This window comes from Dreissena polymorpha, chromosome 7, assembly GCF_020536995.1.
Source record: "Dreissena polymorpha isolate Duluth1 chromosome 7, UMN_Dpol_1.0, whole genome shotgun sequence".
Lineage (NCBI taxonomy): Eukaryota > Metazoa > Mollusca > Bivalvia > Myida > Dreissenidae > Dreissena > Dreissena polymorpha.
Window position 1 is genome coordinate 12101028 of NC_068361.1, and position 17627 is coordinate 12118654.

A 17627-nucleotide genomic window follows, 5' to 3' on the forward strand; every position below is an offset into this window, starting at 1 on the left:
TATTGTCAGTAAGACACAATGATCGCAACCCCTTTTGCGAACTCCGGTGATGAACTGTATATAAACTCTGACTTTCACAAAATGACCGCGTATTGACCCGAAACCTCGCGGGTTGAAATGCAATGCAAGTAAGTACTAAATATGACAACATAGCCTTTAGTTAAACGCTTTTGCGCTGGTAATTCTCTGAAAATAAAAGGTGAACGCACAAACTGTATTTATGTCGAAAATTGATTGTAAAACTGTTCTATCTATTGGGCCTTTTCATTAGAGATAAAATTGTTTTATGCAGTAAAACAGTGTTACAAAGACGCGGATATGTTTCCAATGTTCTGGTGTTATACTCAAATCAGCCAATGGAATAAATGAAGTGTATTCATTCGTACCTAGCCGCGGGAAATTTTATTTGAGTATTATTGGACACTTACAAAGGTCAAGTCAGGGTGAAAAGCTGGCTTATTCAGCTTACGCCGAAAAAGTTGTTAAGTTTTCATATTTTCAGTATTTTCGGTTATAATTTTTTTTGGGTATGTCTACCAGGTAAATACCAGTTAAAGCTTTAAATAACGCAAGTAGATTGATCATCATCGTCACGTGGTAAACCCAGACATGCAAATTGTGCATGCGTAGTGAATTGCATATATTTTATATATAAAATAACCAATCTACTCGCGTTATTTATAATGTGTATATCGTTATGTCACCTATTTTCTCGATGTACTTTCGATTTCACATCGCGACATTTTATTACCGAATATACTGAAAATATGATTTTTTTTCAAGTAATGTAATAAACCAGTAATAATATACGTTTTTAACTGATGAATTAATTCTACCTCTACATTCGTCAGAAACGGCTTCTTAGATATTATCACATTTTGCTGTCAAAACTTATTTTGATATCAACAATTCCACGGTTACAAAATTGTAAATAAAACTCACGCGCTATCTTGGAAATGACTTCATCGAGCAATTAATTATATGGTGACCTGTCGGTAGCCTATTGAATTCAACATTATTGTAACGCTTAAATACGAAGACTCCATTTCGGGAAAGATAAATAACCGCTTTTACGTCGAATAAAACTGGGTGCAACTTAAGGTACACATTTTTTTTTTCGTCCAACGAGTATGGTGTCGGGGGGGGGGGGCACTTTGCAGAGTTATGCAATATATTTTTTATTTATTTTTTATTTGAAAATGATCACTTGTTAACAATCTTAAGGAAATAATTGGTCTTTATATGAGCCGAGTCATGCGAAAATGGATCTTATGCCATGTGCGACCAGCGTAGCGACAGACCAGGTTGCGTGTCTACGCAGTCTTGTCAGGAGCTACCATGTACGCTTAAGTCATTCGTGGTTTCTTGGTCTCATAAATAGACGGGGGAGCTATTAACTCGATAACAAGGCAGTGCAATACAACACAAATCATTTACGGTGCCCCTGTTTTGTTTTTAATAATTATTTTTTGCTTGTTTACGGATATATTTTACGTAATATTTCATGATAATGATCACCGGAAACGCCGTGAATTAAAATAAATCGGGATATCCAGCGGATAACCGGCACTCCGGTTAGCGCCGTGGTTGGTACACGCGACTCTTACCTTGGCGACCCGAATTCCCACGCACGGTGCAAGTGGGTCTGGTTGGTGGTCACCGGACATGCGGGGTCTCCGTTGGGTACTTTTTTTTATCAAACAGCAGAACACCTCTCCAAATATAAAATGCATTCGGTAAAAACAGAACTATATAGATAGATATTCCAGCCATTCAATTCAAAGTTTGTTCCATGTTTCGTGAGTTGAGTTGAAAAGGTACGAGTGCTGATCGAGGGGACAAAGTCCGTGTCCTGAACGAAGCGAAACAAAATGATTACAAATGGGCCATGCTCTGTGAAAATGGGGGGTTTAATGCAAGTGCGTTAAGTGTCGCCGCACATGCTAATCAGGGACGGCACTTTGCGCTTTTATGATTTTTTTCGTATAAAGAACGCTTCTTCTCAGCAAAACTCCAGTTCTGAGAAAATGGGTTTAATGCAGTCCGCACAGACTTAACAGGGCCGTTACTTTACGCCTGAACTGGATGTTTTTGATAAGAAGGAAAATAAGTAACAAAAAATATCAATAACGCGAAAAATGTCGTCCCTGATTAGCCGGTGCGGACTGCACATGTGAGGCGACACTTTACGCAAATGTATTAAACTCCCTTTTCACAGAGCGCGGCTAATATTATATATAAAGAAGACACACATACACGTGATGATTTTTCTTTATTTGTTTTGGAAATTGTTCGTGCAGACTATGAAGAAATTTTAAATAGGTAATTACAGTAGACTATAAATAAAGTCTTCGCTATATAGGAATATATTCAATTTTACTGTTAATTCAAATACAAAACATAATTCATCTTTACTTTAAGATAATATATTTCCTAAAACTAAACGGTATTAAAGAACAGAAATCATAGAGAACGTCTTTTACAAAACATAACAATGAAAACTATTGAATCCGTGAACTGTTATGGCAGATTCTTATCCTTGATACATCACGGCTTCATTTATGTCGTTGAGAAAACCTTATCAATTAACGTATCTATCACCAAGACTATGTTGCATCCACAAAAATCTCTGTTTTTATGTGGGCAGATATCTACAAAGCCCCTTAAGGAAATTGAAACCGAAGTGGCACTAAAAGGACAATTTGTTATCAAGTCTTCTTTAAGAAATCTGACGTCCTCTTTTACACAAGAGTTATATATGAATCGATGTAACAATATTAACTTAAAACATAATATATACAATACCTAAAAATAAAAACATAGCCAGAAACTTTAAGAATGTTATTAATTTCCGTAAGTTTTACTATAAGAAGCTTTGTGAATACGGGCCCTGGTTACGCTTGTTTGTTATGTGTCAATATGTACGAAACCATTAGATACTTAATATTTAATGCAATAATATAAGCAAACATCACAACTCCGAATTCGTATTTCTAACACATCTATATGTATATCGCAAATGAGAGAGGAATGAGCGCCGATGCTATGACGGTCGACAGCGATAGGCGTCGTGACGTCCCAACGGAAATAGGTCCGCCAGCATCCCCGGTATGACCATTGCCCTCTTGCCACAGCTCCCAGTCGCACGAATCCAGCTGGGCAAAAAAGTAGGTCATCTTCGCACGGTACTCACTGTTGCTTTGGACTCGCAACGCTGAAAATTGAAACATTTCGTACACATCGCCTTGGAAACACGGATGCTTCTGGAGCTCTTTTACGTAGGCGAGACACTCATGTCGGCACACAAAGGGGCTGCATTTCGCGGCAATCATCGCGTGTATCTGCGCCGTTTCGGGGTCGCTGTGAAATAAACGTTATTTAACGGTGAGAAATAAATTGAACATTTATATAGTCTATCCGAAACAAGTTATTATCAGTAAAGAAACGCGATTTCACGTTGTGTAATCAAATAGTGATTTATGTAGTATATAAGAATGAAATATCAAACTTGTTGATTAAGTTTTAATCAGTATACTAGTAATGTTCCCAAACGTATGTAATTATTTGTGTACATGTATTTCAAACTTTGCATTCGAAAGATCCAAAAATTCTATTAACAAGTTTGTCTTACACATTTGTATATTTATGTTTTTGTAGTTGGAGTTTTCACCGTTTTTACAGTATTGCATTCATATCACGATATAACGAAAGCTAGTTTAATAAATAAACAAGCACAGGAACAAATAATGATACAATATAAAGCTTCCATCGGTATAAAAATATATATCTTACGCTGGATTAATAATCTGAGTGAAGTTGCAGCCTTTTCTCACTGGGCCCATGGACCAATCGCAGGCGTCGAGGCTCTTCCACGACGCTGCCACTAAAACGTTATAAAAATGCCATCGTTAACGTATACATTGTGAAATATTTGTCGCCAATGACGTCATTATCGATCACATTAAAATGCCGTCGTCACGTAATGGATATTGTGTCCGCATAACGATCGAGAGGTCACGGGTTTGATCCCAATTGCGGAAACGCTGTTTAGATCTCTCAAAGGACGCCAAGTAAAGGGTTTCCCCAGAAAACGGTTGAAATAAGCCATAGTCGTTCGATGCAATCGAGCTTAAATGAATATGTTTAAACTTTAACATACGTACTGTTGAATATTGGTTATCAACATGTGCCTTGTTTCGTATGGGACATAACAATGCATTATTGACATGTATGAGATGATCCTTGGTTTTAGCTTAGCCATGTAATGGTTTATGTCTGTATCTTAACTTACGAGGTAATAATATTTTCTTTCGACGGGTCAGACTTGTGGTTATCTACATTTATGGGAAAATACCACTTACATCGATATGTATGCATCGACATTCATGAGGCTATCCGTGTCAGTGTCGATACTTTTGGAACGATTCTAGGTCATATATACATTTTAGGATGATCCTAGTTCACACGTATATTTAGTTGCTATCGATATTCGGGAAGGACCGTTAAGTACCAACATATATGGGACCTATATTATCAACCTTTATTAGTCTATCTTTATTTGAATTCCGGCCTTAATGAGACGATTAGTTCGCATTTACATTACTGGGACGATCCATGTTCGAATCGATATTTATTAAAAGCCCCTAGTTAGCTTTGATATTTATTGGACGGTCCTAATGATTTCGACATTTATGGGATGATCCTAGTTAGTTTCGACATTTATTAGACGATCCTTATAAACACGTGTGGGGTTTTGCTATTGCATATCGGAATTTTTGTGAAGGTGCTCCTTCTTATCTTCACTAACGGAATGTAAATATTTTTCAAAGTCATGTAGGTGGTAAATCCAGTTTGAGTTTGATTATGCTATGATTCAGGCTCTTATATAAGTGATTATCTAAGTTCTGATTCCAATATTAAATATTGCAAATGTGTGACGATCAAAGCCTTAATTCCATATGCATATTGGAAATGTGATATGATCTTATTCTGATTTCAAACTACGCATCGCAGATTGGTGACGATCTTAGTTCTGATTCCCACGTACATTTCAAATATGTAATAATCTAAGTTATGATAACCATCTTATATTGAATGTGTTATGTTCTAATTCCAATTGCACATCTCATGTGTGTATGTGTCACAATTCTAATTTCCATTACAAATTGCAAATGTGTTATGATCTAAGTCTTTATTCTAATTGTACTGCGCAAATGTATGATTATCTTATGTTTTTACTTCGACTTTGTACCTTACCTTTTTGCGATAATTATACTACTGGTACCCATGGTAAATTTCATATGTGTGTTGATGTGAGTTCTTATTCCAATCGTACCTTGCTAATGTGGGATCATGTAAGTAATGATTCCCATTGTGTATTGCAAATGTGTGAGTTTCTTAGTTCTGATTACCATGCAATGCGACCAATTTGTGATGCTTTAAGTTCTGATTCCCGTCAAATATATCAAGTGTCTGAGGATCAACGTTCTTATTCCCATGGTACATAACTGGTAGTTATACGTTTGAATAAAAACATTCATTTCTTATGGTTAGTTTAAATCTATTTCTTTTAGCTCGATTGCATAGAAAGCTTATTGAAATGCTCTCAAGTCCGTTTCCTGGACCTATAACCAGTACTTGGTGTCTTTGGGGAGATCTAAAGAACTCTCCCTAGTGGGGATCGAACCCGTGACCTCACGGTCGCTTGGCGGACACCATATCCATTACGCCACGGCGACCTTATTTCTTATGGTTTTAATGCGTACCTGTTGTTTTCATGTTTTCTTTCGGGTAGTAGGTTAGGAAAGCAAAGCACATTTCGTCCTGAGTCGCCTGCCCGTTAAACGTGGTAAGCTCACGCTGTCTGGAATCGAACACGCAGGTGGTTTTTAACTCGTCGCCGGGATGTACTACAACTGGGTCCGCAAAACTGTTGATTCCAATAAAGTGCATTTAACATATATTGTTATTCACACAACAATATATTTATCTTACTATAAAACCGGTTAATTTAGAGATTTATTATAAACATATTTCTTGGAGTTCCCATTACATTATTCCTGTTAATTATTTGAATCTTTTAAATTTGCAATAGATCCTGATTGAACACGAGAAAAGGATATTGGATGGACTCGAGGATTAAAAAAAATGTCTCGTTAAACAAGGCCTGTCAACTGTTTCCACATATACTACCTGAAAGTCTTTGGTGAGTTATATTCATAGACATCGTCGTTAGCCAAAAATTGGACCCTGCTTCCGTTCCTGATCAACTCTGTAATCTGCGCCTTGCCTGAAATAATTCATATTGGACCGACTTTGAAATTAGTTATCTAGTAAATGAAAATGTGCATACGCACAAAAATACACGACCATCACATAACCATTAACCTCACAATTACATTTAAATGATATAATAGTAACATAATGAATCACAGTGTCCACCATAGAATAAGCAATTTCAAAAACCAAGAGTTCGTTGTCTGCAGCATTTATTCAATAAGTATAAACCTTATAATACAATCGAGGTCATTCTTATGAAAGCAACCAGTGAACCAGTAGCAGTTTATTTAATAAATATACCTATAAGATGCATGTGGTTGTTAGCTGAAGCCACGTTAATGTCACCAGTCATAAGCTGTCTGCTACACGTGGCTGGCAATGTGCCAACCTCCACGTGACCATCGGTAAAGGGCGGGATTAGAAAATATGCCTGGCCAATCGTTAGCACGCCGGCGTTGTGGGGGCGGAGATTTTCGGTCATGTAAAATATGTAGCCTGAACTGTCGTTGAATGTGGACATTAACATCGGATTATTCCAGTGAAGCTTTTAGAAAAAAAAAACTGACGGATAAATTATCAACGGATTTGTTGTCTATTCATGCGATATATTTCCTGCATACGGTAAGATATGTGTAACATTGTATCATAGCATTAACAATCCTGTATGTGTAGACCTTTAAAATCGACATGCATCGTTTATTTATTTCAAAAAGGGAATCATATGCCTTTATATCGAAGGGCTGATATGTTGCGTCGGCTTCAAATGAAGATGTTTACCTCGATGATAGCGTATTTCAACCCACTGCGCGCTGCCCCAACCAAAAACCCCATGTTTTCGTTGAAACACTGCCCTCTACCGCCTGCACCCCACAGAGAAATTATTTCCGAGCACTGGGTCTTCATTCTGCCACATTCAGCCGGTTTGTCTAGCGGCCCTGGGGCGGTTTCTGTGAGCAATCAAAAAACGTGTCTATCCTGAATAAGCATACCACATTTACAAGTATATATGTTGAGACGAGGTTCCTCTCGATCAGAGAAACACTGGCCCAACATAAAAATAGAATTCTGAATTGTACATGACTTGTCAAAGTAACATCAAAGCAACTCTTTTAGATCTACGTGCTTATTATGTGTTTCCTCTGCATAAAGTATTACATTTCAAGTACATAAACATCGAAGTCTTATGTCGTTTATGCAAGAGTAAACACATACCTAAACCAGGACAACCGTAAATGACCACGTGATGCATAACGTCAATATTGTCGATGATTGGTTCACTTGCGATCATGTGATACGTCTTTTCAATAGGAAGTTTAATGTTCATACACATGTACGTGGTCTCCTTGTCAGGAACGGCAGTCTTCGGGAACCTGTATTCGAACTTCACCGTGTCTGTGGGAACAGAAATATCGGTATAGTTGATACTGTAATTTTATGACGTCATTTCTATTGGTGCAAATCTGACGTTAAAATATTCGTAAAAGATAGCGTAAAAATACTATGCTTCATTCAAGTTTATACGTCAAGAAAATTATGAAAATATTACAGATGCATTGTTGAATGCTTATACCGGCATTATGGATGGCGGGGCACACAAATTCGCCTGTGTTTTGGCAATCCACAAAGGCATTCTTTCCGACGCATTGACTGCTTCCAATCGGTTCACACACTCCTTTAAAAAATTAAAAAATCAATTCTATTTACATAAGCAATATCTTACATAAAATGCTGAATGTATACACTAATTATCATACGGAAGATTGTACAAAATTAATAGCAATTATATAATAAATTCATAAACCAGCTTGTGAAACAAAATCCTGTCATTTCAATAACAGGTCAATATACTAAGACACTAAATGCGTTCGTGCTGGTCGGTTCCTTTTGACATATCAAGAACGAATGAATAACCGTAAATAAGGAAAATAAAGCCTTAACTTGATTATACTGTACCGGGATGTGTAATCCCAGTTGTAACCTGACGGGCCGACCCCTTCCTCCAGACGCAGTTAGGGTCTCCCAATTCTTCTCCGTTCGTCCGTCCATCTCCGTCGGAGTCCTTCCGGCAAAATGCGGCGTCCCAAACCTTAAGGTAAAGAATTGTAAATCGACAATGGTTTTGATTTTCAAACTTCCACAAAAGCGAAATTGCTGGTACTGAAGTAGAAGAATCATAAGTACAGTAAGATCAAGCAGAAAAATACAGAGCAGTACATAAAAAAATAATTAGTGATGTAAACAGTACTAGTTGGTGTAATAGAAGTACAATAGAAGTAGTGGTATAAACAGTACTAGTTGGTGTAATAGAAGTACAATAGAATTTGTGATGTAAACAGTACTAGATGGTATTATAGTAGTACGATAAAAGTTGTAATGTTAACAGTAGAAACCTCCCAGTTTGGATTCTCAGTGAGTGAACAGAAATTCTTAACTTAACAAATTGGATACGCAAACTACTTGGTAACAAATCCAAATAAGATTCGTATACAAATGTAGGTTTAAAAACTCTGTACATGTCTAATACGGGGCTGTTACTTAATGTACTAAACCATTCTTGTTTAAATGTATCTATAAGTCTATTTCTAAACTGGCATATAAAAGAATTAACACACACAGAGCTAGGGTTATTAAAACATATCCATAACCATAATCGTTTAACAACTGTTTAATATGTGAGACCCAATTGATGCTTCCTTTATGACACTCTTCAACATTCATATTATACACAGTATGGAGAATAATATTATCACTTAATCTAATGTTAAACCAATATTTTAACACTCTTATAAAACGATTTATGTACAGTGGGTATCTATCCAACTCCCCATAAACACATGCGTTACAACTGTTGAGTCTTACTTGTAGCATTCGTTTACAGAACTTTAAATGGATACGTTCTATTTCTTAAGACTTTGTAAAACCCCATATTTCTGAGGCATAGTTAAGAATAGAACCAACAAATACATCAAATAACTGGAAAAGTGTTTGAGGTTTTAGATCATACATTTTACACTTGCATAGCAAAGTATTCATAGCCGTAAGGACTTTACCTACTAAATGTTCTTGGTTGAATGTGAAACGACCTGTATAATGTAAAACAGTACCTAAATAATTAAAGTTATCAACTGTTTCGATGATTTTGCCATCGTATGTCCATGTCTCATTTTAGCGTAGGCGGCCCCTCTTACGGAAAACCATATATTTAGTTTTTGAAGTGTTTACTTTAAGGCCCCAAGTATTACAATACACAAGCAGATTATCCAAATGGGTTTGTACTTCTTCAGGATTTTTACTCAATATGGCCATATCATCGGCGAAAAGGAGTAATAGAAGTAAAACATCGTCAATAATTAATCCGGACTCTATATTATGTTGTAAAATCATTTCTATGTCCCCTACAAACAAAGAAAATAGCAAAGGGGGAAGTAGTGATGGTTACAGTAGTAGATGTAGTAGTAGTACAATGGAAGTTGTGGTGTTTACAGTAGTAGGTGAAAAAGTAGTACAATGGAAGAAGTGGTGTTTACAGTAGTATATGGTGTAATAGTAGTTCAATGGAAGTAGTGGTGTTGACAGTATTAGGTGTAAAAGTAGAACAATAGAAGCAGTGGTGTTTACAGTAGTAGGTATAATAGTAGTACAATAAAAGTAGTTGTGTTTACAGTAGTAGGTGTAATAGTAGTTCTATTGAATTAGTAGTGTTATCAGTAGTAGGTAAAATGGTAGTTCAATAGAAGAAGTAGTGTTTACAGTAGAAGTAAGTGTAATAGAAGAACAATCGAAGAAGTGGTGTTTACAGTAGTAGTAGGTGTAATAGTAGTACAATAGAAGTAGTGATAGTTACAGTAGAAGGTGTAGTAGTAGTACAATGGAATTAGTGGTGTAGAAGGTGTAATAGTAGTACAATAGAAGTAGTGGTGTTTACAGTAGTAGTAGTTGTAATAAAAGTACAATCGAGAAAGTGGTGTTGACAGTAGTAGTAGGTGTAATAGAAGAACAATAGAAGAAGTGGTGTTTACAGTAGTAGTTGTTTGTGTAATAGAAGAATAATCGAAGTGGTGTTTACAGTATTAGAATGTGTAATAGAAGAACAATCGAATAAGTGGTATTTACAGTATTAGAAGGTGTAATAGAATTAGAATATACGTAGTGAGGTTTGCAGTAGTAGAAGGTGTAATAGTAGTACAACCGAAGAAGTGATGTTTACAGTAGACGTTAGTGTATTAGTAACACACTAGAAGTAGTGATGTTAACAGTAGTGGTAGGTGTATTGTTAGTACACTACGTGTAGTGATGTTAGCAGTAGAATAAAGTGTAAAAGTAATACAACAGAAGTACATGAAATAGTAGTACAAAAGACAAAGTGATGTTAACAACAGTTATATGTGTAACAGTAGAACGAAATAAATAGTGGTGTTGATTAAAAAATGTAGTAGGTGTAATACAAGTTTAATGCAGGCAGCGTTATAGATAACTTTTGACCCATGCGGGTAAAAAAAAACACTTTTCAAAGCATGGGGGTAAATGGTCAAATTTTGCCTTGCTTGAAGGGTAATTTGCTAAAATTAAAACAAGAATATTTTATAACAAGAGTAGTACAGACACACTTTTTAATCACGTTTAACACAATAAACCATTAACTATGTGCATTCCTTCATAGTAATAGGTTTCTTAAAGTGTTTTTGTGTTTTTTTACTGATGGCAGATTTTACATTTAAGACTAACTTCGTCCTTATCGTCCACCACCGTGAGCCACGGAAAAAAATGGCCAACTGTCAACGGTTGTTTTAGAAGCGTTTAAGTGTGTTCTTTTTTATTTGAAAACAGAGGAAATTTAATCGTTTAGTATTGACAGTACAATGTTTTACTCGATACAACTTTTGCCGTATGAAAAGAATCAATTTTACTTTGAGAAGTAATTTGTTTTGGCTTCGAAGAAGCCATGCAGACCTCTTCATGTAATTTAATAAACACATACGCGTTTGACTGTCTGTTACAAAAATCAATATTAAATTTTTCATGCGTCTAGTTGATACAGAGTATACATACCGACTGGCTAACTAATTCTATAATCCAGCACAAAAATTTGCTCTAATTGTAACGATAACCAGTGTCATATTTTGGCCAAATACAATCAGTTGTGTATGTTTTATGTTGACGTTGTACGCAGAGATTTTTCATCATTTGCGTATGTACATATTGGCTTGCTTACATGTACGTACGGAAAAGATACATTGGGCGTATCTTGATATTTCTAACGCGTATATTACGCTGATAACGCAGATTATATAGAACGCTGTGTAGTGACAAAAGAAGAAGTGATGATTACAGTACTATTAGGTATTATAGTAGTTCAACAGAGAAAGTGATGTTACAATTAGTAGCAGGTGTAATACTAGCAAACAAAAATGATTGGGATGGTAGTTGTATTGTTGATGTTGGTTATGGCGGTGTTGGTGGCACAGAGGATGGAAGTGGCTTTGTTGGTTATAGTAGTACCTTATTGTTAATTTCAAAGTCATTTCCAAACGGATTTCTGGTGCCCGCACCCCCGGGATTTTCATGACCGACCCCGTCCCATTTCTTACTGTTGTCACAAGGGTTGGAAACGTTGTACCCGTTTGGAATGTTGTCTCTGTAGCTAGGGTAGGCGTGGACACTTGTCATACATAACGCTAAAACTGCTAACCTGAAAAGACCGGTTAATAGAAGTTGTCGTTAAACTATGTTTACCTAAACTCTCTGCTCGAAATCCGCGCTTGTCTAAATATTTCAAATACAGATATATTTTTTTTCGCATTTATAAGTATAGGATGAAAATATTATTGGATCAATGCTAAATTGTCAAATCGCCAACGCTATTGCCAGTATAAATATTTAAAGATACGCTTATTCAAATATACTCCATTGTAAATACGACAAGAGTGTTTCAATGTTTTGCTCAATAGAGCATTTCAAAGATAAACAATTAGAACCAAATTTATTTCGACCATGCAATTGGATACGTTTTACCCTCGGAATACATGAAACACTAATGTAAACAATGAATGATCTTCTATACATTATTTCGTACTTTGAAAAAAAAACCATTGAAAGTACACACTGCAAAAGCAACGGTTTTTGGAGAAGCCTTATATGATACATACGTTAATACAACACGTATGAATAAAGCATTGGCTATTTTATTCATTCTTACTTTTGCCCTAAGCGATCAATCTAGAGCGCTGGTACCAGGCTTTTTCAGCATAATGAATATGATGCGTCCTTTTAAGTTATTTTACAGAGACTTTTTTCAACGATTATATTATATTATACATGTCGATTTTATAATAATATTTACTTTCGTTTTTGAATCTACGACATTTAATTGATAATTGAAATTTTGAAACACTGTGAATATGTACCTTTAAGGTTTAATTGAAAACTATTGTTATGTGTTCAAAGTTAAAACAACATAAATATACTGTGTACGTGTATGCTGCAAATGCAAATAAGAACCAATACAAATATGACCGAGTCGATATAGATGTATTGAGCCAACTATATCGTGTTTATAAATAGTGCCTATCGATTCAATGAACGGTTAGCAGTGATCCCACATACTCAATAATACCGTATTTATAGCAATAAATGAGCCCGGAACCATGCAACTCACGATATTACTTGTTCATTTCCACTCCTCTTTGTTTAATATGTGCCGACCTATAAATGCGCTTATATAAGGAAAAATGAAGTTAGCTTTAGTCAATATCTGGTATAAGTAATACATATCGTTTTGTGTCTTTTTTTCCTACAGAATATAACACCCTAGCATCTCTCAGGCTGACAGGGCCGTTGTCGACATCACAGCGGATAATGGGTGTGATCGATTAAGTTCTTGCCAAGTTACTTGTATATTAAATCATAAGTATGTTCAATCAAGTGAAACGTCGTTTATTAACCGCTCACTTGGACCTTGACAGCCGTAAAATGTTGGCGGTTCTATTATTATGTTTACTTTTATGATAAGTACGTGTGCACAATTAAGTGAAGGAGCGCTTCTGAGGATATATACAATATTTGAGTCTTTGACAAATGTTAAAATGTTGAGGAAACTATTAAAAAAATGCAAGACAGTAAATGTCATTTACAATTAAGTTTTCAACTATTTTAGAACGTTTATGTTTATTCAATTATCGACCAATAACACCGGATTCTGATACATAAACATCAACCTTCGCGAGTCCTTTTATTACATCCGAAAACTTGTCAAGCGTGTGTTGCTTTATTATTGGTCCTTTTAGCATCCCGCGGCCTGTGTTTATTTCATTTAATTGCGGTGGATGATATGTCTGAAAGAAAACTCCTACATCACAACTGGACACGAATACAACGGTCATTTAAGTATATGTATGCATAAACAATTATAAAATACCAACGAGAACTAGATAGCTAGAAAGCTGATGGAGAGTAAGTTGCTTCCTTTTTTCCTAGTTCCATATTCATTATTAGACTAAATAATAAAGAACTGTTCCTTATTCCTTATTCACGCGTTACACATTTGTTTCAGGGTTTAAAACAATAATGCAAACATTTCTGAAGTAAATCAAAACAAAATAACTCGAATACATTTACATTATGTATAACGTTACATATTCATGTGTCTTCTTCGCGCTTGCATAGGATTTCTTGTTTATACCGAACCGATATTTTCTAATCAAATACTAACTTCACATCGACAAAATCTAAAGCATATACTATTACTTTACATGTATGTGATATAAAAGTGCAATCTTGTACATTTAAATATGTTTTGTTGTTATTTATAACCCAGTTCCTTATTCGCGGCTGAATAAGGAAAAGGCAACCAGTTCCTTATTCCTTATTCAAGCCGAATAAGGAAATGGAATTTTCTTACTTAAACATCAATGAAATTGATCCAAAGTTAACCACATATAAATGAACATATTATTTATATATCGTTTGTATATTTAAAATACTAATTGCAATACATTTATACGATGATTTAAGTAATGATAATCCAGTTCCTTATTCAGTTTGAATAAGGAATAAGGAACTGGTTCCTTATTCCCTATTCAAATCGAAATAGAAACTGGAATGTTCTTTCTATAAATTATAAATTAAAATGAACCAACGAGACGAATAACTCAACGAAAATTATTGTAAATGTATGTCGGGTGTAAACAATATTAATAGCAGAAAATTTTAACTTTGTTTTATTTAATGATAACATAGTTCCTTATTCTGTTTGAATAAGGAATAAGGAACCTGTTCCTTGTTCATTTTTCAATCCGAATAAGGAACTAGGTTTGAATAAGGAATAATGAACCAGTTCCTTATTCCTTTTTCAATCGAATTAGGAACTAGGTTAACATTTAATGAAATTTAGTAGAGTTATACTGCATTTAATGTGTTTGATACCTAATCTATATTAACAATGATTTTCATTGATTTATTGGCCTCTTTGGTTCATTTTAATATTTTGTTTAGTATGAAAATGCCAATTCCTTATTCGATTTGAATAAGGAATAAGGAACTAGATCATTTTTCCTTTTTTAATCCGAATATGGAACTAGAATACCATGAAATGAAACTTAGTAGAGATGTGCTGCAATTAATGTTTTTGATACCCAACCTACATTTACAATGATTTATTTGATTTTTTTTTGGTTTTTGGTCCCTTTGGTTCATTTTAATATATTGTTAAGTATGAAAATACCAGTTTCTTATTCGATTTGAATAAGGAATATGAACCAATTCCTTATTCATTTTTCGCACTGAATAAGAAAATGTGTTATTATTAAATAATACTAGGTAGAAATATATTGCAATAAATATTTTTCACTTCGAACCTACATAAACCATGATTTTCATCGACATTTAATATTATTTAATTAATTTTAATTTATGTTTGAGTAAGGCAATATCATTTTTTTATTACCTTCTTCATAATACTTGTTTTCAGCGTATTTCGTCAAATAGAATATAAAAAGAATTGTGACATAATACGTCCATATTACATAGCCATGCTTAAATAACCCACATACCATCTAAAATATAACATATCCGAAATGTATTGCAATTATTATTTTAAATATGCAACCTATATATAATGATGTTTATTTTATATGTGGTCAACTTTGGATCAATTTCGTTGATGTTTAAGTAAGACAATGCCAGTTGCTTATTCGGCTTGAATAAGGAACTGGTTCCTTTTTCCTTATTAAGCCGCGAAAAAGGAACTGGATTAGATAATAAAAACAGACATGTTGAAATGTACGAGACTGCACTTTTATATCACATACATATAAAATAATGGTATATGCTTTAGGTTTTGATTATGTGAAGTTGGTATTCGAATTACAATATATCAATTCGGTTTAAACAAGAAATCCTATGAAAGCGCGAAAAAGAAACATGAACATGTAACGTAATACATAAAGTAAATGTATTCGAGTTATTTTGTTTTGATTAACGTTAGAATTGTATGCCTTATTTTTCTTTAAAACCCTATATCAAGTATGTTAAGTTCCTTATTCCTTATTCGAATAAGGATCTAGGAAAAAGGAACCAACTTTCTCTCCATAGAAAAGTGATATAAGATTAAATCTATTTAATATTTCTTTTAATGGATTTAAAATGTCGTTATTTGTGGAAGTACTGTAACCCTATTTGAATAAAAACATTTTAATGTCAAAACATCATTTTGTCCGATCTCAAATAAAAAGCAACAACAACAGTTACTATATCCACAGCTTTGAACGCCTGTCTTACCATTTTACTTCTCGATTTAAGCATATTAAATAGGTGCAATGATCGTAAATACGCGAATGAAAAGGTTTAATACAATCATTTAAACAACAAAATACCCTCTTTTACACAAAGATTTTGATATAACTAAGGTGCATACACAATGAATCCATAATAATTAGCAAGCTAAAGTAGAAAAATGTGAAATTTTACCTCAGAAACATCGTTCCCAATAGTTGTTTATAAATGTAACTACTTCAAACAATCCAAAATGACTGTGCGAAATCTTTTATGTATTTGCCAGGTTTCTTTCGGCTACGTTGTCTATGAAGCGTGAAACGGGATATTTTGCAATTGCATTAACGAGGACACGGTGCATTAAATAGGAACATCAATACATGTAGGTGTAAAAAGATTTTAAAGACCAATTGTACTAAAGAATGCGGGTATCAACAGGGTGCAGGATCACGTGACTTTTTATGGTTCCACCTTTTAACTTTAATTGATTTATACACGACGGTAAGTTGTGCTTTATTTTGAATAACTTTTTTAAACATGTTTTCTTGAGAATTTCAACTTGTGCATGAACTATAGATTTTTATACTGCTTATGAAAATGCGCAATAGATCAGAATTCCTTTATTTAATAAGCATGTGTTCTTGTTAACAAATCCATTTTTACTGCATTCATTGTACACGGTTATTCTTCACGCAACGTTAAATTTTGTCACCGATTTCAGATTATTCAAGGATTTATTCTTATACCTTAAGATATCGGCACAAACTGCAAGACAAAAATGTATTTTATGCTTTATAGATTTTTGCAAATGTATTTTAACAACTTGAGATATTTGCAAAATTAAAGTTCTTATCGGTGTGATTACATTCTGCCCAGCCCGTGTGTAAAGCCCTGAAAACCCCGTTGATTCTGCACCCTGTTAAAGGCACTACAGTAGATGGCTGATATTGTAATACGGATATACGTATACAATTACAGACTAACTATAAAGTCATCCAAACGTATGAGCAGTTGTGAAAACAAAATATTACAAAAAAGAAAAGCGGAGGTAATTATTATACTCAGGATAAACCTATCCGAAATAATATAAAATGAGCATTTGTGAACATATTTTAAGTTTTAAAGATAACATTAATTTATCTTATTTAAATATTATGCATAACGAATAAAGGTATTATATGATATATTTCAGATAAATTTAAACAATATTAACGGGTTGATTGCTACGTACATATTTCGAATAGGAACATTATTATAATAGATAATGGAAAAGAGTGTTTGCATTCTGAGTTGAATTTCAATAACTAAAGGGGCGTTTTTGTATGGCCCTTTTCATGTTTAAATTGCGACGCCAGAATTGATTCAGAATATTATAATTGAATACCTGTACAGATGTCCCTTAGGATCTTTGCAAAAAATAGTTTCATTGTGTCATTTCAATTTTAATTGGTGCATATAATTATTCAAACTGAGTAGTGACTTCCTTTTTGCAACAAATATTTTTCTTATTACATCGGTAATTGCTATGTTCACAATCGTGTTTGATACACTTGTGGACCGTGCTCCGTGAACAGGGGTTT

The 17627-nt window shown here is 34.4% G+C and overlaps 1 protein-coding gene across 7 annotated transcripts in view; it reads right to left on the minus strand.

Annotated features, from left to right (window-relative positions):
- Positions 1–2255: 2255 nt before the first annotated feature.
- LOC127837211 (MOXD1 homolog 2-like) overlaps positions 2256–17627 on the minus strand; it is a 172883-nt gene continuing 157511 nt past the window's right edge. Inside the window, exons 1-11 of one of the 7 annotated variants that reach the window (XM_052364139.1) lie at positions 16243–16391; positions 11779–11968; positions 8233–8365; positions 7850–7951; positions 7492–7671; positions 7057–7226; positions 6580–6823; positions 6193–6289; positions 5766–5929; positions 3793–3883; positions 2256–3360 (exon numbers count right to left, since the gene is read on the minus strand). In XM_052364139.1, the coding sequence (XP_052220099.1) occupies positions 3003–3360; positions 3793–3883; positions 5766–5929; positions 6193–6289; positions 6580–6823; positions 7057–7226; positions 7492–7671; positions 7850–7951; positions 8233–8365; positions 11779–11968; positions 16243–16253 (1740 nt within the window). In that variant the 5' untranslated portion in view covers positions 16254–16391 and the 3' untranslated portion in view covers positions 2256–3002. Of the gene's footprint in view, positions 3361–3792; positions 3884–5765; positions 5930–6192; positions 6290–6579; positions 6824–7056; positions 7227–7491; positions 7672–7849; positions 7952–8232; positions 8366–11778; positions 11969–16242; positions 16392–17627 lie in introns of those variants that run through there. The other 6 variants (XM_052364138.1, XM_052364135.1, XM_052364134.1 and 3 more) reach the window with 6 other exon arrangements.